We start from the raw sequence: 27,402 nt of genomic DNA on the forward strand, positions 1-27,402 counted from the left end.
GCACTATCAGCCTCGCTGCTCCTGGACGTCTCCCAAAGGGGTCCACCGACCTGCATGCATTCACTGTCACACATACACCAGTCCTGGAGCCTGATGTCTAATGTCCTGTGGCTGAAGTTGAGGGTCGGGGGAAGAGGGGGTCTCACCATTGACTCACATATCCACACATATAGACACACACACACACACACACACAAACACACAAACATACTCTTGACCTCTGATCTGTCCTAGGCATGAGGTTGCAGAGCTGCCCAATTTTGCTTCGTTTACCACCCTAGCTGGTGGTTCCACCTTCTGGAAAGTTCTTAGTGATGAAACCTTGCCTGCTTCTAGCCTCCTCATTCCCCTAAAGCCTCCCAGGCTGAGATGACCCAGACCTGAGCTCTGCACCTGCCGTGTGCCTTCTGGGATGCCCTCCTCAAGTCTCCTCCACATATCTCCCATGGGTTAATGGTGTCACCTCTATCTCCCTTTCTCCTCTAATTTAGCTCAATATTTTTACCTTTACTTTCTCATCTTCCACTTCATTAGAAAGGGGCCTAAGAAAACATCTCGTCCTCTCTTCCTTCCCATACCTTTTTTTTTTTAATAATTTTAAAAAAAATTTTGGCCATGCCGCATGGTGTATGGGATCTTAGTTCCCTGGCCAGTGATTGAACCCACGCCCCTTGCATTGGAAGCACACACTCTTAACCACTGGACCGCCAGGGAAGTCCCCCTCCCATACTTTTTTTTTTTAAATGAGGATCTTGAATCAGATGCATATGTTTGATTTATTTATTTATTTATTTATTTTGGCTGTGTTGGGTCTTCGTTTCTGTGCGAGGGCTTTCTCTAGTTGTGGCAAGTGGGGGCCACTCTTCATCGTGGTGCGCGGGCCTCTCACTATCGCGGCCTCTCTTGTTGCGGAGCACAGGCTCCAGACGCGCAGGCTCAGTAGTTGTGGCTCACGGGCCTAGTTGCTCTGCGGCATGTGGGATCTTCCCAGGCCAGGGCTCGAACCCGTGTCCCCTGCATTAGCAGGCAGATTCTCAACCACTGCGCCACCAGGGAAGCGCCCTTTCCCATACTTTTTTATTGTTATTGTTGAAGTTGCAGAAACTGAGGTCAGAGAGGAAAAAGGTCTTGCCCAGAATCACACAGTCCATCGGAGTCAGGACTAAATTCTAGGCACCTGAGTCTAAGGCAATATAGAATAGTAATTCTGAACCCAGAAAGAGGCTAGAGGCAGACTACCCCAGCTCTGCCACTTAACTAGCACCTTGACCTTGGGAAAGTCATGTCACCTCTCTGTGTCTCACTTTTCTCAACTGAGAATGAGGGTGATAAGGGTTTCTATCTCATAGGGCTGTTGTGAGAGTTAAATAACTCAATACTCATCAAGTACTTAGCATAGAGTCTGGCACACTGTAATGTTTGCTGTGATTATTTCTACTCTGCCCTGGTCTGAGCCTCTTCCTTTTTTTAATTTTAATTTTTATTACTTTTTTTTAGCACCTTCCATCTGCTTTCTTAATTCCCATTCCCCTTAGCATTCCTCTCATTTCCCTTTCTGTAATCCTTGTCCCTGTTCCTTAGGAAGGGAGTGTTGGGTTTTGAAGGAAAGATAGAGTGACTGCAGGAAGTGGAACATGCTTGAGAGCCAGCCAGTGCCTGCCATGGTAACACACAAACACACAGCCTGTGCATATTAGTGTGATGATAGCACACGGTCCACATGATGTCAGTTACACACAGCTTCACTCAACATCCTCTGGGTATAGACCAGCCCACACTCAGTCAGTCCAGGCCCTCATGGCTTCAGAAATATCTTGAGCCCTTCTCAGGTGGAACTCATGATGCCCAACCCCAGTGTCAGGCAACTCTCTCTGTCGGGCCAGTTTGTGTCTCCAACTTCCTCAGACCTTGGCTTGGCAGTGGGAGTTACCAGCTGGGGGAAGCCTGAGTGAAGTAAGCACCCTCAGAGGGGCTTTGATCCAGAAACGTGCAGAGAGGCTGTGATGGCCCCCAACTCACACACACACACACACACACAGGTACTGACATATGTGTGCACATGAGCCAGCAGGCTTGAGTCTGCAGCTCGCAAACTTCTTCCACCTTCAAGACTGCCCACCTCATCCATAATCCAGTGAGGCGGTTAGAGAAAGGACTGATACCCATTTTACAGACAGGGAAGCTGAGGCCGAGGAGGAGTAGTGCTTTGCTCAAAGGCAAAGGTGCAATAGAGCCGAGAGCAAACTAGGGCCCTATGTCCCAGCCTCGAATCCTTCTCTGTTTCAAGGTGACTGGGAGCTTCGAGCCTAGAAAGCGATCAGACCAGCGCAGGTTGGAATCACAACCCTATATCCTTCCCAGGGGGTTGCGCCAAAGCCACGCCTCCTCTTGGGCTGTCGCTGGGGAGCTGGGAGAAAGCGGCCCTAGCGTGTCTCTTTAATGCGCGCCCCCGGAGGCCCGGCGCGCCCCCGCCACTATAACTGGAGTGCATGGAGCAAGCTGCGTTCAGAGGAAGAAGGGCGGGCGCTGGGCGCCCATTGACCGACTTTTCCAAGTGCGATCGGCGCCCGTCCGGCCCACATCCCGCCCCCATGGACCCGCCCAGGGGCGCCCACTGCTGAGGACCCGATGCCTGTTGGGCTCGGGGCTGGGTTGCACCCCGCCATCGCAAAGTGACCCCCCGCGGGCCGTGCAGGCTCCCAGCACCTCTTCCCGCAGAGCTCGCCGTCGGGCGAGGGCTCCGCCGCCGCCACGCCTCGCGCCCCGCGCTGCCCGCCCCATGCTGGTGCACACTTACTCTGCCATGGTGAGTAGTCTCGGGCCCGGTGACACCGGGGCGTACCGGACCGGGGATCCGGGAGCCTGAGTGCTGAACCTTCCGAACCTCCTCCTCCAACGAAATTTCGGAGGGAGGGGGCCACGGCGACTCCGCCCACTGAGAACTTTGCGCGCCGGAGACCGCTGTCCCCAGCCCAAGGCTCCCGCGCCCACGGGTCATTCAGAGATAGACCTCGGGCCCCGGGAAGCGGGCAGGACGGCAGCTGGCCCCTCGGGAGCTGCGGAGGGTCCTTTCGGGCTGGGTCCTTTCAGCTGCCGATGGGTCGCCTAACGCGCCCCCTCTTCTTCCCCAGGAGCGCCCCGACGGGCTGGGCCCAGCGGCTAGCGGGGCCCGCCTGTCGTCGCTGCCCCAGGCGGCCTACGGGTCGGCGCCGCAGCTCTGCCACACGCCGACCGCCGCCGCCGCTGACTTCCAGCCGCCCTACTTCCCGCCGCCCTACCCGCAGCCGCCACTGCCCTACGGCCAGGCGTCCGACGCCGCCGCCGCCTTTCCCCACCTGGCCGGGGACCCGTACGGTGGCCTGGCGCCCCTGGCACAGCCGCAGCCTCCGCAGGCTGCCTGGGCCGCGCCCCGCGCCGCTGCCCGCGCCCACGAAGAGCCGCCCGGCCTGCTGGCGCCGCCCGTCCGCGCCCTGGGCCTCGACCCGCGCCGCGACTACGCCGCCGCTGTGCCGCGGCTCCTGCACGGCCTGGCCGACGCGCCCCTCGGCCTTCCCGGGCTGGCGGTGCCGCCGGGCCTGGAGGACCTGCAGGTGAGGCCCGAAGGGTCCGGGATGGGCCAGCATCCGCTGCGGTGACTTAGGACCTGGCTGGAGGCAAAGAGTGACCAATGCAGGAACCCGACTTTTCTCCCAGCCTGCCACTTCTTGCTCGTGACTCCCAGGATGCGTCCCACGTCCTGAGTTAGACGCTGCCTGGCCTTTCGGGCGGCCTGGCACTGAGTCCGTGAGCAGGTGCCTGGATGGCGGCGACCCTTCGCCCAGTAAATGGGCAGGGGCTGAACCACTTCTGTCTCTCTCCGCTGGGCAACGTAGGGTACCTATGCCCAGTCGTGGTCTACTGGAGAAGCCTGTGCCTGGAGCGAAGCGAAGTGGAGGAGTTGCCTGTCTAAGGTTCAAAAATGCCCTTTTTGCACGGCATGGCGAGGCACCCAGGGCTCCAACTCAGCCGCAAATGGTGGAGCGCCGGTGAATCCTGGTCCCGCCCGTCGCCGCCGCAGGCGACGGGTGGTGCGCGTTTGGTGAAGCAGACAGGACAGGGAGCGGGGACAGCAGGGGCTTGGGAAGCGAAAGGAGACTAGATCTACAAGCGTCCTTACCACCACCCTGTCCTATTTGCAGGCCATGGACGAGCCGGGAATGAGCCTCCTGGACCAGTCCGTGATCAAGAAAGGTAAGGAATGGCGTGCATCTGCCAGGGCAGAACCGGGCGAGATGGTGCAGGCCCCAGCACACAGACCCAGTTTCTTCCCCTGTGGCGTGTCCCTCCTGTGCGTCGCCAAGCTCAGTGGCCACCGGTCACTCTTTACGGCCCAGTGGAGGGGCTGCGGAGGCTGCAGGCCTGGCCAGAGCTTGGGCAGCTGCGGTGGTTGGTGAGTTGGCCCCAGAGCCGGCAGTCTGAGGTGGGCAGGAGCCCCACCACACTCACTTGGCTGGCCTGGCCTTTCCCCACCAAGGTGAGGGCACTCTTTTGGATCTAGAGTTAATTTGCAAAACGAGTTAAACCACTTCTCTGTTTCCTAAGAGGTGTTAATGGGAGTGCTATTCCCATGGATGTCGTTAAATGATTTCCACTTTACCAAGCCTTACCATTTCCTAGCCTGTCTGGTGCTTTCTGCCCCTCCCTTCCTAGCAGGACCTTGGGGGGCCTTGAGGATTCCCCCTCTTTTAGCAGTTTAGGATTAGGGGAGCTGGTGTGTGACTATTGTGTCGGGCTGTGTGCAGGAAGGTCAGGGCCTGGGTGTTGGTGTCTATGTGAGTTTGGGATCCTGTACATGTCTATATGTTGCTTTCCTAGTATTTCTTGGTGTCTCTTGCTGTGAGTGTGTGACAAGTGTCTGTTATGTTGGTGTAATTTCCATGTGTATGGGGGTCAGGGTCCCTGTTGTATCCCAGAATTTGTTCTTTGGCACTGAAGATCTTTAAGCATGTAGGGTTGCTCCCTGTGTATTTTCAGGATGTTTGTGTCTCTCTGCCCTTGGAAAAGCTAGGGGTTTGAGATGTGCCCTCCAGTGGATTTTCGGGCTTGTGAGTTCTGACTGTGACAGGGAAAGGTGAGAAAGACAGAGATTCAGAGAGGCCCAGTGGTAAATTTGGGGCAGGTGCAGAGAGGAATATGGAGGCACAGACAAGCCTGCTGTACCTGGGGCAGGCACTGCTCTCCCCCCGGGATTGGCTCAAGTTGTTTTTCAAACGAGTGAATTCAAGCCTGGGCTCTGTTTGCCCTCCTTGAGTCCCGGGGAGGGGTTGGGGGGAGCTGGATTTCAGGAGTTGAGGCTGAGTTACCTGGGGCTGGGAGTTAGCTGGACCACCTGGTGTACGTGTGGGGAAGATGAGGAGACAGGCCTCCCAGAACTTGGGAGAAGGGGGCTCCAGGTATTGGGGCTGTTACGTGGAGCTGGGGGTTTGGGGAGGCTGCCTGCAGTCCGGGCAGAGGTGTACACTCAGAGCCAGCTCCTTGCTGGCGGCCGCTGCCTTGCTTTAGTGGATTTTTTGAACCCGACGGGAGAGCTCGGTCTGCAGCGGCAAGAGCCTGCCGCTGTGCTTTCCACCCGGAGATTCAATCATGGTCTTGATCCCCAGTTCTGACTCCTGCCCTGGCTCCGCAGGCTACGGGGGCTCGGGCTCACTGACTCCCTCCGGGAGGCCAGGACCTTGCATTTTGGGAAGGAGCTTGGGGATTTCTGCCCTGGGGGAGGGTAGAAGGATCAGGTGGGGCTCTGAGTACCTTAAACCCCAATCCCCTGGCCAGAGCCAGGACAAAAGACTGGCTACCAAGAAGGAACCAAAATTGCCTCGAGTTAGTTTCTCTCAAAGGACATCAGCTTTCATAAATCCCGGGTCCTAGGGGTGCGCCGGGATCCCCAAAGAACACAGTGAGTGCAGCCCGGACTGTCCCGAGTGCTGCCCACGGGCTCCGGCGGGTGGGGGTTGGACGTGGGCGCTGGTGCTGTTCGGGATGTCGCCGACGCGGGCGCGCACACCAGCCGGACACCAGTGTCAGCCCGTCGGTGGCCCAGTGGAGCCTGGCGACCTGAGCTGGGGACTGCGCCCTGGGGGCCCCAACCCGGACGTCGAGTCACAGCCCGGAGCAATGCAGCAAAAGGGGAGGGGCGAGAGCCGGGGCTCCCAACGGAAGGAAGAGGCTGGTTCCTGAGTCTCGAGCTTGTCCTTCGGCTGGCGTGGCGAGCCTTTGAGGAGAGAGGGTCATTGCGGCAGAGCCAATCTGCGAGGTCGGGACCTCGGGGCGGGGTGCGTGGGCGGGGGACCCAGCTGTGGCTAAGCAGGTGGCCCGGTTGGAGCCCTGCGCCCTGGAGCCTCCACGCCCCACGCGGCGGGTAATTTTCGTTCGGGCCCTCCGCAGTCGCTGCGGAACTCCGGCCACGCCGCCAGCCACTCGGGCGCAGTTGATTAGCGTCCTTCTTCGCCCTCAGGCCCTTCTGAAGGCATCGGGAGCCCCGGTCAAGTCCTGAAGTCCTCTGGCACCTACCAGGGGCGGTGGAAGACCATCCCACTCAGACCCGGGCCCTGGAATTATAGAAGGTCGTTCTTGGCTAGCTGAAGCAAAGGATTCATTCCTCCAGCTCCTCCCGGCCCTGGCGGGAGGGGCAGCTGTGTCACGGGCGGTTGGAGTCCTAGGTTGTGAAAGGGAGGCGGCCCCAGCCCTGCACCAGAAGCAGCCTTGCTACCGCAGGGAGGCCTCGGGTCTCGACTTCGACAGTGCGTCCAGGGAGGTTGTAAAATCTTCACTACTCCACGCAGGGGAGGGGAGGCGAAGTCCCCGCCCCACCACACACTTCCAGGTCGGCAGCCCGTCGTAGCCAGGGTTGAGTGGGGCAAGGATGGCAGATGGGGCTGAGGCTGACCCGAAGGGAAGTGGGGAGCCCTCAGTTTTCTGCCCACATTTGTCACTTTCAGTTTTGTGACCTGTCCTAGGGGCACAGAAAGCAGGCGGGACTGGCCTGAGAGACAGACATGGACAGGAATATTTCCCAGCCAAGAAAGGCAGTGAACAGGGTCTGTATACCTTGTAGTAGGAGCTCAGAAGAGGAGCAGTGAGTGCCTGAACTTGGGAGGCTTCCTGAAGGAGAGACAGCAGGGGGCTCAGTAGGTGCTCAGGAGATTTGTTGAATGAACGGTTTTGAAGTCTGAGTGCATTTGGAGAGGGGGTGTACAAAGGGCCGAGCTACTTTCACTCCATTAGGAACAGCACGTGCGTATGCCCTCTCTTTGGAAGGCCAGACAGGTTTAAAAAGGTTAAAAATCTCCGTGGGTTTCAGGCTATACAGTCACAGCTGGAGGGGAGTGGTTTGGGGATGAGAATTGAGATAGTCCTCCTTTCCTCCGAAGAGAGGAGGTAGTTGCCTAATTGGGGGTGGGGAATCCCTCTCTGCTGGGCTCTGTTGTCCAGTCTCAGGACAGGGGATGATGTAAATTCTCTGCTCTCCCTGGATCTGAGGAAAGAAAAGGGAGATGGGGAGTTTCTGGGATTCCAGGTGAATCTACAAGCAGGGCCAGGACTGGGGTGAGGTAAGTGAGGAACTCACTTGAGGCAAGATTTAGGAGGGCGCCTAAAAGCTCAGTAATCAAGATAAATAATACATCTTAGTGCAATATGTTTAAGATTTTTTAATGCAAAAAATATCCACAATAAACGAAATATCAAAATTTTACATAAAGACGGAATCTGACCCTGCACTTCTACAACCCTGCCTCACTTGCCTCCCAGGCTACCGTTGGCCCCAGAATGAGACTAAAAAACCGGTGCCCATGCAGATAGACTGTGGACTGTACCTGAGGGCAGCATAGAGCAGAGCAGTGAACCGTAGCAGTTATATTTAAAAGAAACCCTCTAGGGGAGAGGGAAGAGGGGAGGGGGAAGATAGGAGTAGGGGATTAAGAGGTACAAACTTACTATGTATAAAGTAAATAAGCTTCAAGGATATATTGTACAACACAGGGAACATAGCCATTATTTTATAATAACTATAAGTGGACTATATCTTTAAAAATTGTCAATCATTATGTTGTACACTTGGAACTTATATAATATTGTACATCAACTATACCTCAATTAAAAAAATAAAAGAAACCCTCTAGCAGTTGGTGAGAAGGAAACTTAACCAGCAGGTCCCACTGGGGAGATGAGGGGACTCAAGTGGGCTGGGAGGAGGGTCACGACCCCTCCTGTCTGCCTTCCTCCTGCTGCCCCTTCCCCCCAGGCTTTGGACCAGTGGTACCTTAAGTGTGATCTAAGGGACCACATGCATCAAATCCCCAGGGGTGCTTGTTAAAAAATGCAGATTTCCTGGACACCATTTCACATCTACTGAATGAGAATCCCTGGAATTATGGCCCTGGAACTTCATTTCTTTAACTGATTGATTGAAGTAAAGTGTACATACCTGAAATTCACCCATTGGAAGAGTACAGTTCGATGATTTTTAGTAAATTTATAGAGTTGTGTAACCATTACCACAGTCTGTTTTTTTTTAAAATAAATTTATTTATTTATTTATTATTATTTTTTAAATCAACAAGTATTTATAGCCTCTTACAATTTCTTTTTTTTTTTAAATCATCACCTTTTTTTTTTTTTTTTCTTTTAATCATCACCTTTTTTGACCAGGATTCTTTCTTTCTTAATTTATTTATCTATGGCTGTGTTGGGTCTTCGTTTCTGTGCGAGGGCTTTCTCTAGTTGCGGCAAGTGGGGGCCACTCTTCATCGCGGTGCGCGGGCCTCTCATTATCGCGGCCTCTCGTTGTGGAGCACAGGCTCCAGACGCGCAGGCTCAGTAATTGTGGCTCACGGGCCTAGCTGCTCCGCGGCATGTGGGAGCTTCCCAGACCAGGGCTCAAACCCGTGTCCCCTGCATTGGCAGGCAGATTCTCAACCACTGCGCCACCAGGGAAGCCCACCACAGTCTGTTTTAAGACATTTCTAACACCCCCCAAAATTCCTCCATTCCCAATTGTAATTAATTCCCACTCCAGCCCTTAGGCAACCACTGATCTGCTTTCTGTCTACATGTTTGCACATACTGGACATGTTATATAAATGGAACATATAAATATGCTGACTTTTGCATCTAGCTTCTTGTACTTATAATGTTTTTGAGGTTCATCTGTGTTGTAGGCTGTATCAGTAGGTCACTCGTTTTTTATTGGTTAGTAGTACTCCATCATGTGGATGTAACACATTTTGTTTATTCATTCATCAGTTGATGGACACTGGGGTTGTTTCCACTTTTTGGCTAGGATAAATATGCTGCTATGATCATTTACACACATGTCTTTGTGTGGACATAACGTTTTCACCACTCTTGAACTCCTAGGAGTCGAATGTCTGGATTTTATGGTAAGTTTGTCTTTAATTTTTTAAAGAAACTCCCAAGCTGTTTTCTAAAGTGGCTGTACTGTTTTACATTCCCACCAAGAAAGTGTGAGAGTTCCAGTTTCTCCACATTGTCATCTGCACTTGATATGTCTGTCTTTTTGATTATAGCCTTCCTGATGGTACCTCAGTATCCTTTTAATGTGCATTTCCCTAATGACCGAAGATGTTGAGCACTTTTCCATGTGCTTACTAGCCATTCATATATCATTTTAAGTGAAATGTCTACTCACATATTTTGAACATTTTCTAATTGGGTTGTATATCTTACTGTTGAATTATAAGAATTCTTTATGTATTCTTTATGTATTCTGGATACACATCCCTGATAAGATACAGGATTTGCAAATATTTTCTTCAAGTCTATGGTTTGTGTTTTCATTTTCTTAATAGTGTCTTTTCAGGTGCAAAAGTTTTTGATTTTGATGAAATCCAGTTTATCATTATTTTCTTTTATGGATCATGCTTTTGGTGTTATATTAGGAACTCTTTGCCTAACCCAAGGTCATAAAGATTTTTCTCCTGTATTTTCTTCTAGAAAGACTTGCAATTTTAACCAACTTTCCAACAGAGTCTATTGCACACTCCCCAGAATCAGTGGTCAGACCATATGTACCACCTGTGGACAGAGTGTGTAGACTTGTGTGTGTGTGAGAGTCTTGTCTGATAGATTGGCTAACTAGGAGCTCTGTCGGTAGGACAATCCTATGTCTGTAGGAGTGTGTACATGTGAATGGCTTCTGTGTTCATGACCAGGGGGACACCATGGGTAGACCACTTCAGCTTTAGGACTCACTGTGGTGTGGGAGACAAACACCGGTCCCTGCTTTGCAATCTGCGCTAGTTAATTCCCACCTTCATGACTGCTCCTGTCCCAGGCTACCTGCTTCCCTAACCCTGGCCTCCAAACCTCTGTCATTTTTGAAGGAAGAGGCTCTGAGGAAAAGGGTACCGACAAGTGGGGAAAGTAACAAAGTCTGTAATTCGTATACGCAAACACATGTCCACCTGTCATGCGCTACATTAGCCGCACCTATGTTTGCATAAATCTGGCATATACTCTCTGTTTAAATATATCAACAGGAGCAAAAGCACTTGCAGATATCCTTACGCGCGTTGCCACATTCTTGCAACAGTCAGGCAGAGCCTATGTGTCTGTAGCTGGGGCTCAGTATTTGTTGTTGAGTAAGTGTGCATACGCACAGTCTCACCCTCAGTGCTCTATGGCAGGGCATGTAGTTTTTATGTATAGACGTTTGTGTGACACGTGTGCTCACATATGTCCCTGTTTGTACATGCACCAACAGCTTCACCCAGCTTTGATCTCTCTCCCCTCTCACAGTGCCTGGCCTCAGGTGTCCCCAGATTTTAATAAAAGCTGGATAGAGGAGGCTGCTGGGGGAGAGAAGAATTTTCTGTTCCTCTGACCATTCCCTCTGGCTAGGAGTCATGGGAGAGAGGACAGTCACTTTGCCCTTCTTGTTAATTTATTAATTCATAGTTTTAGTTTTTTAAGTCGAGCTTGAGGTATAATTTACATATAGTACAGTTCACCCTTTTTAGATGTGCATTTCTATGAATTTTGACAAATGTAAACATATAGTCAAGATATGAAATATGTTAGAGAATAGTTCCATCACCCCAGAAAGTCCCAAGGCAGAGGGACACAGGTGATGAGGGAGCCCGTGCACGGGCCCGGGAGACACTGGGTGGGGGTGGGGGGCATGGCTGCTATTGCGTGTCCAGTGTCAGTGTGTCTGTTGGGTCAGGACATTCTTGCTCTTCACTCTGGGGCAGAGGCTGGGATTAGGATAAGGGGAGTGAGGCAGGGTCGTGCAAGAGCAGGATCAGAGCCTGCTTCTGTGTAAATTTGTGATATTGTGTCACCGTGGATTTTCACATTAAATTTTTACTTTTAAAAATATTGCATTAAAATACTGTTTGTCTTGATTGCTGAGTTTTTTGGTGCCTCCTTAAATTTTGCACCCAAGACAAGCACCTCACCTGCCTCACCCTAGCTTTGGCCCTGCTCTGGGGACAGGGAACTTGCCTGGGGTAGGGTGTGTGCTGCTACTCTCTCCACCTCCCCCCACCTCTCCACTTCTCCCACTCAGCCCCATCCACGACCTGTTGGCCCTTCGCTGGTGCCTGAATAGGGACGACCCAGGGAGGAAGGGCAGTTTTACCATCAATTGCTAAAAAAGGAATGAGGTTCCCCTACCCACCCTCCCCACCCCCACCCCGTGCATATATTGGCTGTGAGCCTTCACTCTTTCTACCATTCCACGTTTCAAGGGCCCTTGCTTCACTCATTTATTCCACATTCACTGACACCCCCTTGTGCCAAGACCCTGCTCTCAGGCACTCCCAGTTGGTGGGGGAGACAGAGGAGGAAGCAGACATGAGGTTCAGTGTGGTAAGGACAGCGACAGAGGGTGAAAAGGAGCAGAGGGTGAGACCTTAGGAAGCTTTGCATTGGGGGTGGTGCCCGGACTGAGGCTTGAGAAGGAAGAGGCCCTGCTTAGTAAAATGGAGAAGGGCGCCTGAGACAGACAGCTAGCAGTTCTGCGGGGCTTAAAGAGCCCACACACTGGTGAGCTAGTCGTCCCGCATCCCAAGTGGTGCTTCACACGTTCCATTTGACCTGTCCTGGGTTTTTAAATTTTTGAATCAGTTGCCAATGTTTAAAAATCCAGGGACTTCCCTGGCAGTCCAGTGGTTAGGATGCTTCCATTGCAGGGTACATGGGTTCAATCCCTGGTCGGGGAACTAAGATCCCACAAGCTGCACAGTGCGGCCAAAAAATAATAGTAATAAAATAATAATAAAGTAAAAATCCAGAGATTTCACCTAGAAATCTCAAATCCTTGTCTCACCAGCAAAAACAGAAACAAAAAACAAACAAACCAAGAGTTACGGCAATGTTGGTGTATCCTGCATGGTAACACTCGGCCAAGTAGCAGGTCTCCCACATCTCACTTACTTATGTTAACTCCTGTGCTCCCCCCTTTGAAGTCTAGAACTGTGCTGTCCACTGTGGGAGCCACAGGCCACGTGTGGCTATTGAGCACTTGAAATGTGGCTAGTCCGAATTAGGATGGGCTATAAGTGTAAAATACGTGTTGAATTTTGAAGACCAAGTACAAGAAAAGAATGTAAAATAGCTCATTAAGGGATTCCCTGGTGCCGCAGTGGTAGAGAATCCGCCTGCCAATGCATGGGGCATGGGTTCAAGCCCTGGTCCGGGAAGATCCCACATGCTGCGGAGCAACTAAGCCCATGCACCACAACTACTGAGCCTGCGCTCTAGAGCCCACGAGCCACAACAACTGAAGCCCGCGCACCTGGAGTCCGTGCTCCACAACAAGAGAAGCCACTGCAATGAGAAGCCCGCGCACTGCAATGAAGAGTAGCCCCCGCTCGCCACAACCAGAGAAAAGCCCACGAGCATCAATGAAGACCCAACGCAGCCAAAAATAAAATAAATTAAAAAAAAAATAGCTCATTAATAATTTTTAAAATATCGATTGTATGTTTCAGTGATAATATTTTTATTTTTTATTTACTTTTAACATTTTAAAAATTTTTATTCTTTTTTTTTTGGCTGTGTTGGGTCTTTGTTGCTGCACGCGGGCTTTCCGTAGTTGCAGTGAGCGGGGGCTACTCTTCGTTGCAGTGCGCGGGCTTCTCATTGCGGTGGCTTCTCTTGTTGTGGAGCATGGGCTCTAGGAGCATGGGTTTCAGTAGTTGTGGCTCGCAGGCTCTAGAGTGCAGGCTTAGTAGTTGTGGCTTAGTTGCTCCGCGGCATGTGGGATCTTCCCGGACCAGGGCTCGAACCCGTGTCCCCTGCATGGGCAGGTGTATTCTTAACCACTGTACCACCAGGGAAGTCCCGATAATATTCTTATATATGCGGTAAATAAAATATATTAAAATTGGTATTAACATGTTGCTTTTTAAAAATAGGGCTACCAGAAAATATAAATTTATATATGTGCCTTACAGTATATTTGTATTGGTCAGCGTGGGTCGAGAGCCTAAACGGCAGATGGAGGACCAGGCAAAAGGGGTAGGCAGGGCCGGACCACAAAGGAGGGTGAAGGAGGGCACTATGACAGTTAAGAATGTGAACTTTAAAGTCCATTGTCAGAGGTCAAGACCCATGTCTGCTCCTTATTGCTGTACTATCTTAACTTCTTTGAACTTTTAGTTTCTTCATCTTGAAATGGGGACAGAAAATAGCATCTCCACAGAGCTGTTACTGTGAAGCACTTGGTATATAGTTGGCACTCACTGAAGGACAGGCAGCATCATTCTGCTCAGCTGTGGAGCTGGAATTTAATTCTCAGGCACTGACGGGTTCTAGGCTGGGGAGTGATGGGTGTTTCAGAAAGATCCCTCTGGAGCAGGGGCTGTGCAGAAATTCAGGTGGGAAATGAGTGAGCATCCCAGTACACCTGGAGAAGTGGCTGCCTCCAGGGCACGCGGAGAAAAGAAAGCCCTACTACGTGGTGATGGATGGGATGTGGTGGGAGAGGGCAGTGTGGAGGGCCTCACTGAGGTTTCTGGCTGGGCGATGGGATGGAGGGTTTGAATGTGCATCCAGAGAGGGAAAAGCTGGAGGGGCTCTGCCAGGCCAGGGACTGGGCCAGCCTTGCTTACCTCTGCCTTCCCAAGGCTTAGCACAGTTCCTGGCACACAGGTGCTCAGCAAATATTTGCCAAATGACTGGAGGGCCAAGTGCTGCCTTTGAGACCATAGTCCAGGGCTTGCTACTGGTACTAAGTCTACCAGCTGAGTGATCTCAGGCACATTCCTTCACCTCTCTGGGCTTCAGTCTCCTCATCTGTAAAATGGGAATAATAAACATAGCCCCCTGGTGGGTTGTTCTGAGGATTCAGTAAGGTTATCTGTATGGTGAGTGCTCAGTGACTATTGGCCTCAGGCTCCCCACTTGATCCCCCTCCCCAAACACACAAGGCCTGCCTTTTCTACCAAGGCTCTCACTTCCTTGAAAGAAGAGAAGCCCAAGGGGAAGCAAGTGCCTCAGTCATTCTCCCTTCCCCCTGAGGCTTAGCAGGAGAATGGAGGTTAGACTGCAGGAAGAACTTTCTTTTAGAGCCAAGAGTGTCCAAATGGGTGTTAAAAAATAAACTCAGATTTCCTTCCCTGTCCTTCATAGATATTAGTAGATAATTAGAGAGCATTTGGGGAGGGGGGTGATAGGGTGTGTCTCTTCATTCTTGGTCTCCTTGAGCATCCATCCCAGAGAGACTTGGCAGGAAAGGGGCCAGGGCTGGAGGCCTAATGGGGCCATAACCTCCCTGTCCCAGAGATGTGGGAGTCCAAGGCCCTCAGGGATCTGGGGTTGTGGGTGAGACATGGGGATCACAAGTGAGCAGGGGTAATCAGGGATTGCTTGTGATTGCACAAATCTGGCTGGGCTCTGCTGCGGTGACCCAGGAATCCTGCCTCCAGCTCATACTCCATTTCCTTATTTCCAACTCCCTCTCTGATTACACATGGCAAAACTCCAAGACTGCTGAAGCTGTTTGAGTTTTAACAGGGAACCAGCCTGACTCAGTGAAAGAACAGGAGTTCAAGAGCCAGAGAACTTTGGGTTTAATGTCTACCACCCATTAGCTGAGTGAGCTAGAGTGAGTCACGTTAACCTCATTGTGCTTCAGTCTCTTCCCTTGTAGAGCAGGGATAGTAGAACCTCCTTCCGAAAGGTGCTGGGACATACAGATGCAGCTGTGTGTGCACAGCATGCTAGCACGGGGCCCAGCACACAGCTGGTGCTTCAGCAATGCGCTCATGCCACAGCTGGCTAGTGCCCGTGTCCGGTGGCCCCTGGCTCAGTGTTGTCTCTCTCTCCCTTGCTCTCGCTTCTGCTTCACAGTCCCCATCCCCTCCAAAGCCAGCAGCCTTTCGGCCCTCTCATTGGCCAAAGACAGCTTGGTTGGCGGCATCACGAACCCCAGTGAGGTCTTCTGCTCCGTGCCAGGCCGGCTCTCTCTGCTCAGCTCGACGTCCAAGTACAAGGTGACAGTGGGGGAGGTCCAGCGGCGACTCTCACCTCCCGAGTGCCTCAATGCCTCTCTCCTGGGTGGTGTCCTTCGCAGGTAGGAAGGCCAGCCCACAACTTCCTGCACAGTGCCAAAGCTAAAATGTGTGGTCGTTTCAGACTTTCTCAGGGGATCGGAGAGGGGCCGGCCCCACCCCAGGCCACAGGGTCATCTCCACCTCAGTCTCCCTGGGGAATTGTGCATGCTCTCTGGGCAGGCCTAGGTCTTCAGCAGCTCCCACGGGTCTGTGGGCTTGGGGGTCGGGGGTAGAGAGGAGCCCTGGGTACAGAGAAGGGATGGAGGACTCACCCACACTGGACACGACAGACAAGGCTGGGTCTGGGGAAGGGAGAGTGCCATCTTCACCCCATCCCTCAGGAAGAGGATCCCCAGGACCTAAGGCCCATTCCCTGTGTCAGTATAGGCCTCTCTGATGCGTGTGTTTTGGGGTGGGGAGCATGGGGTCCATGGTTTGTCTTCATAGTTGTGTCTGCCTCTCTCTGTGCATGTCCTTGTGCCTGGGTAGGGTATTTCTGCTTCAGGGCTATGAGCTTTGAGGATAGTGTTTGTGTGTATGCATGTGTGCATGTGTGTGTGTATGTGGTGCAGGAGTGGGCAGGAGTATATGTTTCCGTGAGTGTGAGTTTCCTGTGTTACCTTTAGTGAGATGTGTTGGTTACAGTGTTCTACTCTGTGTATGTTGTGTGTGTGTGTGACTGCATGCGCACGTGGAGCTAGACATATGTGTGTTTACCTGTCTACCTTTGTGTGGGGCTGCATCTGTGCAGGTGTGGGAGTATCTCCTTATTCCTGGTCTCTTTGAGCATCCCAGAGCGGCTTGTATGAGTCCGTGAATGTCTGTACAAATGTCCCTGGGATCCTGACTTGGTGTGAACATGTGTCTCTGACTGTGTCCCTGGGTGTTTGAGTCTGTGTGTCTGTCTCTATTGGTGTGTGTGTCTCTATTCTTGGCCCTCAGTGTGTGTTCATCTGTGTATGTGTCTATGTGCCCCTGGGCAGCTGTGTGTGTAACAGTGTCTCCCCATGTGTGTGTGTTTCCCTGTGTGTCCCTGGGTAGCTGTGTTGGTGTGCTCAGGTGGGAAAAAGGCCCCTGAGATGCTGGTCCATCCTGCCCCACCTTGGGCTGTCCCTGTTATTGAGAGGATTAGGGAGAAGTGAGGGGTTCCTGGAGCTGCATGCTAGGCCCCCCATTCCCGTCTTGGCTGCAAAACCAGTGAGATTAGGAGGAGATTGGGATCAGGTAAATAGAGACCCCAGAGTGTCCCCAGGGCCACACCCAAGCCTCAGCAGGGTTGGTGGAGGCAGCAAGGCCCTGTTGGGTCACTTAGCGTACATGCTTCATCTTGTCTTCATAGTGTGTGTCTGTCTTTCTGTGTGCATGGCAAGGGCCAAGTCCAAGAATGGGGGCCGGTGCCTGCGGGAACGGCTGGAGAAGATTGGGCTCAACTTGCCAGCTGGTCGTCGCAAGGCCGCCAATGTGACACTGCTGACTTCACTAGTAGAGGGTGAGGCCCGAGGGGACCTGTGTCATCCAGTGTGACTGTGTGTGGCTGTCTCTAATGCAGGAGGGTGTGTTTAGTCATGTGTGTGTTCTCTGTGCACCATGTATAAGTAAGGAGTGTGTGTGATATATGTGTACAGTCTTTAAGTGTATATGCAAGCACACATGTGCATGTGCTGGTGCAGTAGAGAGCATGTGTGTGTGTGTGTGTGTGTGTGTGTGTGTGTATGGGGGGAAGAGTGGCCAGTGTTTGGATGTGGTGAAGAGATGAGGGGGTCAGAGTCCCTTCCTTGGAGGTTGGTGACTCTCAGCTCGATCACCTTGAGTTCAGGCTCTGGGACAACTGGTGGGCTCAGCTTCCACCCCTGAGCTCAGAGCCCATCTGAGGTAGCCCCAAGGGAGGGCAGCGGGGTTGCGTCTAGAGCTGAGAGGGGAATCAAGAGAAGATATATATAGAAGCAGGATGGCGCCGGTCAGGGGTTGGAGGGTCAAGGCCGTGCTCCAGGCTCAAAGGTACACCTGGCTGTAGTGACGGCTCATCTCTCTGCCTCCCCTCCCTCCTAGGAGAGGCCGTACACCTGGCCCGAGACTTTGGCTACGTCTGTGAGACCGAGTTCCCAGCCAAGGCAGCTGCCGAGTACCTGTGCCGCCAGCACGCTGACCCTGGGGAACTGCACAGCCGCAAGAGCATGCTGCTGGCCGCCAAGTGAGTGAGGGCGCCATGCACTGGCTGTCATGGGTGCCGTGTACAGGCACATGTTGGTGCAATGCACAGACACAGACACCAAGCATGGGCACAATGGATACCACTCGTGTACATGTGATGTACACATGGTACATGCGGCACTGCACACAGGCACACCTAGGCTCCATGCTGTGCACGTGACAGGGCACACATGGATACATGTGAACATATCTGGATTCTATACATCAGCACAGTGTCACAGACAGGCTTACATAAGTCCATGTGTGGGCACCACCAGCCCCAGTCCCGTCATGGGTCTGAGGTTCTCTGGCCTTGCTCCCCCTGCCTGAGCCTTGCCAATCAGCCCCTCTGCTCCAGTGACCTCCATCAGGGCACCAACACCCACCCAGACCCCTGGGTTGACCCCCCTTTGTCCTTACTTCACACCTGACCCCTCTGCAAGTCTCACTGATGCCTCCCTCACCACCACTTTCATGCCACCTCAACTCTGGTCTCCCAATCTCACTCCTGGACGTTCACCCCAGCGCCCCTCTGTTCCCCCAGCCTCCCTGCACATGCACTGATCCCTACCCAAGAGGCTTCAATGGCTCCCACTGCTACTGCAATTGATTTTCAAACTAGGTTCTGTAGGGATGCCGCAGGGCCTGTTTAATGAACTCGTGTTCCATTAAGATTTAGTTTTTAGAAAGGGTCCCATTGCAAGAAGAGACAGACACGGGGGCGGGTTTGAAAACCACCGTTCTATTAAGTCAGACTCCTTTGAGGGCCCCCATAATCTGGTCTGCACAAACTCCACCCACTCCAACTGACCCACTTGCTCTCTCCTGCCCTCCTGTCCTTGGGCTTGCTCTTCTGCTTAGAACACCATCCAGTCCCCCACCTAACACAGTCCTTCAAATCACAACTCCATCCTCCCGCCTTCGAGGTTTCCTCAAGTCCCCTAGGCAGAATTGGAATCACAGACTCATGGGACTGCCATGACTCATGGGGCCTTTGAGGCTGCTCATATTGGGGCTGGAGAAACGTGTCTAGGGCAGGGCTCACCTCACTCATTAATCAGCTAACTCATCAAGCACTTCCTGGGTCCCAGTCATGTCTAAGATGCTGACCAGGTTCCTTGGTGATGCACAGGTGAGACACAAGTGATTCTCCTGCCTGAGCCACATACAGGATGCACAGAGAAATGAATAATGGCTGCAAACTGGAGATGGATTCAAATCCCAGCCTAGTCACTTGGGCAGGTCATCTAACCTGTCTGAATCCACCCAGTTTCCTCTTCCATGTGATGGGAATGATAATAACAGTATAGATTTGTTGTGAGGATTAAGTGAGATGATACACACAGTGTGCTTGGCACAGCATCCAGGCCTCAATTCATGTTCACTGCTAGCTATTATTTCAGTTATTTAAGGCAGATTCTGGATTGTTCCCCAAAAATTTCATAGACAAACCTCTTGAAGCACTGGCTGTTTTGGGTGGAGGTGGCAGTAGGAGAGGGAATCAAGGAAAGTTTCCTGGATAAGGTAGGAGTTGAGCTGGACTTGGAATGTGGGCAGGACACCCACAGAAAAAGAAATCGTAGGGTATTGGCATGTGCTATTTATTAGCTGTGTGATATTGGGCAAATCAGTTAACTTCTCTGAACCTTAGTTTACTTTTCTCTAACACGGGTATGATCATCATTTGTAGACTATAGGGTCAGCAATCATATATATAAAATGTATATAAAGTACCCAGTATGTGGTGGGTCCTTCCCTGGACTCAGACCTTTGTCCTCTAACCTCTGACCCTCCTTCCCCCACCAGGCAGATCTGCAAGGAGTTTGCAGACTTGATGGCGCAGGACCGTTCACCACTGGGGACCACCCGCCCAGCACTCATCCTGGAGCCTGGAGTGCAGAGCTGCCTGACACACTTCAGCCTCATCACCCATGGCTTCGGCGGGCCTGCCATCTGTGCTGCCCTCACTGCCTTCCAGAACTACTTGCTGGAGTCACTCAAGGGGCTGGACAAGATGTTTCTAAGCAGTGCAGGCAGTGGGCATGGTGACACCAAGGCTTCGGAGAAGGATGCCAAACATCGGAAGTAACTGCTTCCCCCACCCCATCCCTAAGGGGCTCCCAAGGTCTGAAATGAGGTCTCTGCTCCTGGGGGTGGGCCTGACAGGATTAAAAAGTGGGGTTGGAGTCAGGCCACAAAGAGAACATTCCTCCAGAAACCCATGAGTTAGGCGTCTGGGCTGGAGTAAGGGGAGGTGGCCTCTGTGGTGGTTTGTAGATAAGGGCCCAGGCGTCTGCCTCGCGTGTGCAATTTTCTGACCCTTGACTGCTCAGAAAGGCTTGGACAGGAAATTGCATGGAAAAGCCTGATTCTTGGGGCCAGCGCTGCTCATTAGGGTGCCCATTAGGGTGATGGGTGCTCCTAGAGGCCAAGGCCTTGCTGTTTTTACTAACAGCAGGAGAGGAATTAACAAACCAGAGGTGCTACTGAGGAGTTGGTGCCCTTCATCCCAGAATCTCCTACCCCCAGAAAAGGGGTGCTGGCGGGAGGCCCCAGTGGGCTCTTTGGACCCCTGCCACTCTTGGAAAGAAGTGGGCAGGAGGGGCCCTCAAGGAACAGAGAAGATAAACACAAATTGGATAACTTGAATCCAGGCTGTGCTTCAGTCCTGTTGCTGTCTGTCCTATTTATTTATGTTGTAATTTAAAGCTTAAAAATGTTCAGTGCAACTTATTTATCCCCATGAGTTGAGGACTCTTGTTTCAATGTCTTCTGCTCTGCACCAAGATGTCCAGCTGGACCAGGATGGAGAGGGTGTTTTTCCTCGCAAAGGGCTGTTGGTGGGCCGGGAGGGAAGAAAGATGTCAGGGACCCTGAGGTTGTTGCTGGGATTTTGTATTTGCTGTTGTTTCTCTTGACCCTGCAGTCAATGTACCTCCCCAACTCTCAGATTGCTTTCTCATTCTCTTAATAAAACCTTTTCATTGGATATGAAGCTCTCCCTGTCCTTCTTCAGCTCAGGCCTGGATTTGCCTCCCAAGAGGGCAAGGTCACGGGGGAGAGGCAGGGCCTGGGAATTGGGGGTGGGGGGGTGGGGGGGGGGATAGAGTGGTAGGGGGACTATAAGGGGGAAACCTCGGAGTGGGCTGTGGGCACTTGTGTGTGAGGGGGTACAGATGGTGGGTCTATCTGGCTTCTCAGTGTGGCTACTGTGTGTGTGTGTGTGTGTGTGTGTGTAGTGAATCCTGGGGGGGGCTGTATGTGTATTACTGTGACTTACTGGGCCTGTGTGTGAATGTGTCAGTCCAGCTATTAGGTCTGTGTGATGTGTTAACATGACCATTGGTGGTGGGTCTGTATGTGTGTCAATATGAATGCTGCTGATGATTATGTGTGTCTATCTGGCTCATTCAAATCCAGCTCTTTTGTCTCCTTGAGGATTTCATTCTTGAGGCCATTTTTCTTTCCTGCACCTTATTCTCTCCCTCTCTACTGAATCATCTATACTAGATCGTTTCCCAAAGGACACATATTCTATGATCTCTTACCTTACAAAACATAAATCCTTTCCCCATTTACTTCTTTTGCAGTTGGAGAGTTTTTAAAATATTGCTACACCCCTACCTCCACTTCCTCACCCACCCTCAATTCACTCCTCAACCACTTTAATCTGTCTTCTATCCCTACCAGCCTATGGAAATCCACTCAGCAAGGTCATCAATGGCCACATGTCAAACCCAAAGGCCCTTTTTCTGGACTTAGCAGCATTTGACATGGCTGACCACTTGCTCTTCTCTGAAATTCTCTCTTCTATTTATGTCCAAAATGGAGTACTTGACTCAAGTACTCAAATCTTGACCTCGCCACCTTCTTGACCCAGTTGCTCAAGCCAGAAATTAGGGAGTCATATTTGATTCTTTCCCTACACCCAATCCATCAGAAAGTCCACATCCTTTTCTATCTCCTCTGCTACCACCCTAGTCCTCGAGACTATTACAATAGTCTTCCAACTGGTCTCTCTGTTTTCACTGGTACACCTTCATACTAAAGCCCTGCAACAATCAAAACTTTGCCTACTTCTTCAACCATATCTTAAACTATTCTCTTCATCACTCACTTTGCTCTAGCCACACTGGTTTCCTTTCTGTTCCTCAAATTGCCACTTTTATGCCTCAGGGCCACTGCACTTACCGTTCTCTTTGCCTGGAATTCTCTTCCCCCAGTTCTTTGTAGGTGTGCTGCCAGAGACAGATGGTCAGGTGTTTTGCAGAAATGAAAGGTCTGGGTGTCATCTCCCAGGGGAAAGGTCCAAAGATGTGATTTCTTCTCCCAAGAAGTTTCCCTGCCTCAGCCCACACATATGAAAGGAGGATTGGAGGAAAGGCTGAAATTATGTTCTGCTTTAACGAAAGCCGTGGGCCTGCAAGAGACATTCTACTACTAAAATTATTTTAGACTATGGGAAGTTGAGGGGATTAAATGAGGTAAGACATATGGCACTTAAACTATTTCAGCACCCTCTTCCATCTCTTAGGGGTTCCTTGTCAGCCTCCCTAACCTCTTCACTAGTCAGAGCTAAGCTTCCCTACCCTAAGGCAAAACAGGTGCTCTCTTCTCCAACCTATCCCCTCTCACCCCAAGCCTGGGAAGGAATAAATTGTTTTCTGTGTATTAATCACCTGAAAGCAGATGGGAACCAATCGGGAGACCATTCTGAGCAGTGTTTGGCCAGGAGTGTTAAAGCATCGGTGCATTCCCAGTGTTTTTCAAACTTGAGGAAACTGATTTAGGACATAGCTGGCATTAAAAAAAACAAAATCTGGTAGAAGAAAACAGATTAGAAAATATCAGAGTGCACTACGTCACGACTCAATCATACATATATACATACCTGTAAGAAAAGTTCCAGGAAGCAATGCTTACCCTTCTTACAGTAGGTATATATATATACAGGCGTGAAGTAAAAAATGTATGCTGAGGCCATATCAATTCAGTTGGGTCATGGCTTTATGAGGTACAGAAGAGGGAAAGGAAACTGGGGAGCTGGGTTGGTAAAGGATTATGAAATGTTTAGCATGTCAAACCAAAAAGGTGGGCTTTATTCTATAAGCAATGGAAAACCATCAGAAAAGTTTTAAGTGAGGAGAGGAATGGATGATCCAATTTTGAGAGTACAGAGAAAAAACTGGAGAGGGAGGAGATTAAAAGTAGAGAGAAGTTAGGAACCTGTTAAAATAGCCCAAGAGGGACTTCCCTTGTGGCGCAGTGGTTAAGAATCCACCTGCCAATGCAGGGGACACAGGTTCGAGCCCTGATCCGGGAAGATCCCACATGCCACGGAGCAACTAAGCCCGTGCGCCACAACTACTGAGCCTGCACTCTAGACCCCGCAAGCCACAACTACTGAGCCTGTGTGCCTAGAGCCCGTGCTCCACAACAAGAGAGGCCACCACAATGACAGGCCCACACACTGCAATGAAGAGTAGCCCCTGATTGACACAACTAGAGAAAGCCTGCGCGCAGCAACAAAGACCCAGTGTAGCCAAAAATAAATAAATAAATGAAAAAAAAAAAATCCAAGAAAGGGAGTTCCCTGGTGGCCTAGTGGTTAGGATTCCAGGCTTTCACTGCCATGGCCCGGGTTCAATCCCTGGTCGGGGAATTGAGATAATGGAGATGGAGATTTTCATTAAAAGATTTAGGAAGGTAAAGCAAGCATAAATAAATAAAATAAAACTTATCTCCAATAAAACTGAGTAATAATAAAAAAAGATTTAGGAAGTAAAACTGCCAGAACTTGGTGACTATGTGAAGGTTGGAGATAAAGAAGGCATCAAAAATGATGCCCAGCTAAATGCAATATGGTATCCTGGATCATATCCTAGAAGAGAAAAAGGACATTAGTGGAAAAATCAGTGAAATCTGCATAAAGGCTGGAGTTTAGTTAATATCAATACTAATGTGCCAACCAATGTTGGCTTCTTAGTTTTTACAAATGTAACATGTTAACATCAGGGGAAACTAGGTGAGGGGTATAAGAAAACTCTGTGTTATCTTTGCAACTTTTCTGCAAAACCAAATTTATTGCAAAATAAGCTTATCAAAGATAAATGATGCCTAGGTTTCTGGCTTGGGCACTTGGGAGCTGGGGGCTGATGGTAAGGCTCAGATTTAGACATGCTGAGTTTGATGTCCCTATGACTAGAGGGTGAGATACCTAGAATTAAGTGTATCTTGAGCTCAGAAAAGACATCTGGATTGGAGAAAACAGACTGGAAGTCAGGGTGGGCTGGCGGGCTTGCCTATGAGACTGCCCTGGGGACACTTATATTCAAAGGCAGAGAACAATTTCATTCCTGGTGAGGCTTGGATGTAGAATAACAAGTTTAACAATAATTATGTACTTACTGAGCACTTACCACATACCAGGCCCTGTTCCAAATGCTTTATATTTGCACATGGAATCCTCATACAATTTTGACCATTCTACAGATGGGAAAACCATGAAGCAGGACTGCTCATGCCTTAGTAGTGGCACTCAACTGGGGCAAGCATAAGAATCACCTGTGGAGCTTTAAAATAGATGCCTCGGAAAGAGATTCAGGAATCTAGCCAAAAGCCCACACCTATGCATACTGATGGTGGTGTTTGATGATGAACCAGCTGTGGTCATGTGAATCATCTCTTTTGCCCATTTATTCAATGATTAGCTTGCTTCTTATGGTATAAATCATTTACCATTGGTGTATTAAAAAGTGTACGACATTCAATTTGATATTAATCCAATACTGTTAATACAAATGTGCTGATCTATACGGAGAATCTTAGAGAGATGATATATTTTGCCTCAGATAAACCAAAAACCTATTGTATGTGGTATTAAGAGTAGCACAGAATGGAATAAAGTAGGGCTTACCTTAGTTTAAGACCAAATGGTGCTCACAGTATGGTTCCCAGACCAGCAGCATCAGCATCAACTGGAAATATTAGAAATGTAAAATCTCAGGCCACACCCTAAACTACAGGAGTAGGACCCAGCAAGCTGTGTTTATAAGGAAGTTGGGATGCATGCTAAAGTTTGAGGACCACTGCTCCAAAAAAGCTTCAATCTGGTGGTTCTCTATCATCACCTAAGATTAGAAGCTTTAAAAAAATATTCCTAGTCTAGGCCCCAAACCTGTTCGTTAGAATCCGGGAGTGAATGCAGCCTAATCATGTAGACTAAAAAAGAAAACTCCCCAGGTGACTCATACATACATCTGGTTAAGAACCACTGTTTTAGTGGCACCAATCAAAAAACATCTACATTACTCATTTCCAAAAAGCTAGGTTAGGAAGTAAAACAGATACCTGGTTAACCACCTACAGTACACCAATTTCATGGAATATTATGCAACTGTCAACAACAATAAGGTAGCTATTTAGGTACTGATATAAAAACAATCTCCAACAGAGTGTTAAATGAAAAAAAGCAATATGCAAAACACTTAAAAATATTTTTTAAAAGGGACATGTACATGCATATATTTTATACAAGAACAGCATATCTCTTAAAGGTTAGATAAGAAATTAATAGCTGAAGTTTCCTCTGGGAAGGGAAGATGGCGATTAAATTACAGGGATGGGAGAAACATTTTTACTGTGTGTTTTTGTACTGTTTGCATTTTTTTTTAATGGCCCAATAACAATTACTTTTTTGGGGGGGGGTTCTTCTAGATGTTTTACAGTTTTACTTTTTATTTACGTTTCTTTTTTTTTTTTAATTGGGGTATAGTTGTTTTACAATGTTGTGTTAGTTTCTACTGTACAGCAAAGTGAAGTAGAGTTCCCTGTGCTATCCACCTGCTTTTTATTAGTTACTTATTTTATACATATTAGTGTATATATGTCAATCTATAGGTACATGTATTACCTATTCAAATTAATTAAGTTAAAAATGTTTAAGATTAGGGGCAATAAAGAACCACTGCTTTAGAGGGAATGAAACATTAGCAAGCAAGCTGTCAGCTGCTAAAGGACAATCAGAGCATTAATGAAGGGAAAGGGGCAGGAGGAAAGACAGTCCTGGCAAAAAGTCCCATGCAGGCAATCCTCCGTCCACGTCCTTCCTGAGGTGAGGTTAGGTACACTGAGACTCAACCCAGAGCACTCAATTTATCCACAGTCAGCTTTATTCTAAAATAACCATCTATGGAGAGCACACGTCAAAGGAGTAGAAAAAAATAAAGGAGCCCATCAAAAGAAGTTCCCTGGCAAGTGGGAGGGAGGGCATGACGTTAGGAGCCCTGTTTAGGGAAGGAAATGTTGTCCAGGTCGTGGATGCCATTCTTGTCAATGATTCGAACACTGAAGGCTGGCAGATTCAGGATGAAGCGTTTCTGGAGCTGCAGAGAAACATGAAGGAAATCAGTCAACAAATTTTTATTGAGAACTAACTGTGGTCCAGGCTCTGTTCTAGGCACTGGGCATATCAGCAGATAATGGATCTCTGCTTTTGTGGCGCTGGTATCCCATTGGAGGCAGTTGGCACTAGGACACTGAGGAAAGCCCCAACTGCAGGTGGAGGCTGACTGGAAGGTAGTGAGCAAGAGCTGAGGGCTTGACTCTGGTCAGCCAGCTGATGAAGAATGAGACAATCTAATGCTCTATTCCTCACAATTTGCCACCAATTAGCCTGGTAAACACAGACTTCTCTTTTAAAATGTCTCAAGGTAACAAGCCAACCAAGGAGCGACTGCCCTAGGAATAAGCTTTGGACCAAAGCCATGTACTCCTAGGTCCCAAGAGTTTGCTCCAGTCACCCGCCCACATTATAAGGACCAGATGTGTGTGTGTTTGTGTGTATAGCTGGGGGGTGGTGGGAAGGATGGCCTCAGAACTACTCTTGGAACAACTCCTGCTTCTGTCTCCTCCAATACAAGCTAACCTGTCATTAAAGAAACACCTCTGGACTTTCATGAGACTCTCTGCTTGAGAGGCTGTTCCAAAGGAGCTGTGGTCTATGTGCATAAAACCAGACGGCCCCATTAACCTGGCTGGAGATTACTGAGAAACACAGCTGGAGGAAATCTTTGCTTCTGTGGGCGACTCTTCCTGGACACCTCACTTAATCTCTAGATAGAAGGCACAAAGCTCCACGTGCTCCCTTAGGGGCATATCCTGGAAATGTACCCCTCTCCAGGCCTAAGCCCTCCCTCTCTTGATGTTTCCCATCTCCTTTACAGATGAGGACTGGACAGCAACAACCATTTCCATTTCTACAGTCCTCTCTGGCTGATGACTCCTGTGTCCAGAAACAAGCTCCAAGATCAAGAAAAGGTGACAATAAGGAAATGTGGGTTTATAAAATAATCATATTTAGGATCCTTGGGGAATAAAGTCTCAAAGCAGTCAATATTCCAGTGGCTTCTTCCTGGCAGCCCCTTGCAACACTTGGGGCTGCTGGACTAATACGGCCTCTTGGCTGAATGGTTAATAAGAAAAGCACATGAGTTTATTCTCAGCTTCTGCTTTGGAAAGGGGATTTACAAACAAGAGGAAAAAGGGGCACTATGGACTGAAAATGACAGGCTTGTGTAAGAGGCAAACTGACATTACTGTCCAATGCTACCACCTGCTCTCAACCTCCTACTCTCTTCTCACTAGACCACGAATT

The 27,402-nt window shown here is 49.9% G+C and overlaps 3 protein-coding genes across 9 annotated transcripts in view; 1 reads left to right on the top strand and 2 right to left on the bottom strand.

Moving 5' to 3' along the window:
- KIAA0319L (KIAA0319 like) overlaps nucleotides 1–3,125 on the bottom strand; it is a 120,445-nt gene extending 117,320 nt beyond the window's left edge. For all 6 annotated transcript variants that reach the window (XR_005019183.1, XR_005019182.1, XM_036845573.1 and 3 more), the window contains exon 1: nucleotides 2,798–3,125. Coding sequence is in view for 4 of the 6 variants with exons in the window: in XM_036845573.1 (XP_036701468.1) it covers nucleotides 2,798–2,805 (8 nt within the window). In the remaining 2 variants the exon portion in view is untranslated. The remainder of the gene's footprint in view (nucleotides 1–2,797) is intronic.
- Nucleotides 1,879–20,754, top strand: TFAP2E (transcription factor AP-2 epsilon). 2 transcript variants are annotated; one of them, XM_036845636.1, is made up of 7 exons: nucleotides 1,879–2,806; nucleotides 3,132–3,590; nucleotides 4,179–4,230; nucleotides 15,355–15,577; nucleotides 16,928–17,046; nucleotides 17,607–17,748; nucleotides 19,554–20,754. In XM_036845636.1, the coding sequence occupies exons 1-7, from the start codon at nucleotides 2,780–2,782 to the stop codon at nucleotides 19,834–19,836; spliced, it is 1,305 nt and encodes a 434-aa protein (XP_036701531.1). In that variant the 5' UTR covers nucleotides 1,879–2,779; the 3' UTR covers nucleotides 19,837–20,754. The 2 variants fall into 2 exon arrangements, with proteins under 2 accessions (XP_036701531.1, XP_036701542.1); XM_036845647.1 differs by lacking the exon at nucleotides 15,355–15,577 and having other exon boundaries at nucleotides 2,298–2,806; nucleotides 16,897–17,046; nucleotides 19,554–20,752.
- A 5,141-nt stretch (nucleotides 20,755–25,895) lies between these two features.
- PSMB2 (proteasome 20S subunit beta 2) overlaps nucleotides 25,896–27,402 on the bottom strand; it is a 39,847-nt gene continuing 38,340 nt past the window's right edge. Inside the window, exon 6 of the mRNA XM_036824084.1 lies at nucleotides 25,896–26,131. Within this exon, the coding sequence (XP_036679979.1) occupies nucleotides 26,024–26,131 (108 nt within the window). The 3' untranslated portion in view covers nucleotides 25,896–26,023. The remainder of the gene's footprint in view (nucleotides 26,132–27,402) is intronic.

Source organism: Balaenoptera musculus, chromosome 1 (assembly GCF_009873245.2).
Source record: "Balaenoptera musculus isolate JJ_BM4_2016_0621 chromosome 1, mBalMus1.pri.v3, whole genome shotgun sequence".
Taxonomy (NCBI): Eukaryota; Metazoa; Chordata; class Mammalia; order Artiodactyla; family Balaenopteridae; genus Balaenoptera; species Balaenoptera musculus.

Bases quoted from the DNA above. Each gene is read 5' to 3' on its own strand.
- TFAP2E (XM_036845636.1), top strand. From the start codon at position 2,780: ATGCTGGTGCACACTTACTCTGCCATG. The intron at 3,591-4,178 runs GTGAGGCCCGAA...TCCTATTTGCAG, and splicing joins CGGGCCTGGAGGACCTGCAG to GCCATGGACGAGCCGGGAAT. The intron at 17,047-17,606 runs GTGAGGCCCGAG...CCTCCCTCCTAG, and splicing joins GCTGACTTCACTAGTAGAGG to GAGAGGCCGTACACCTGGCC.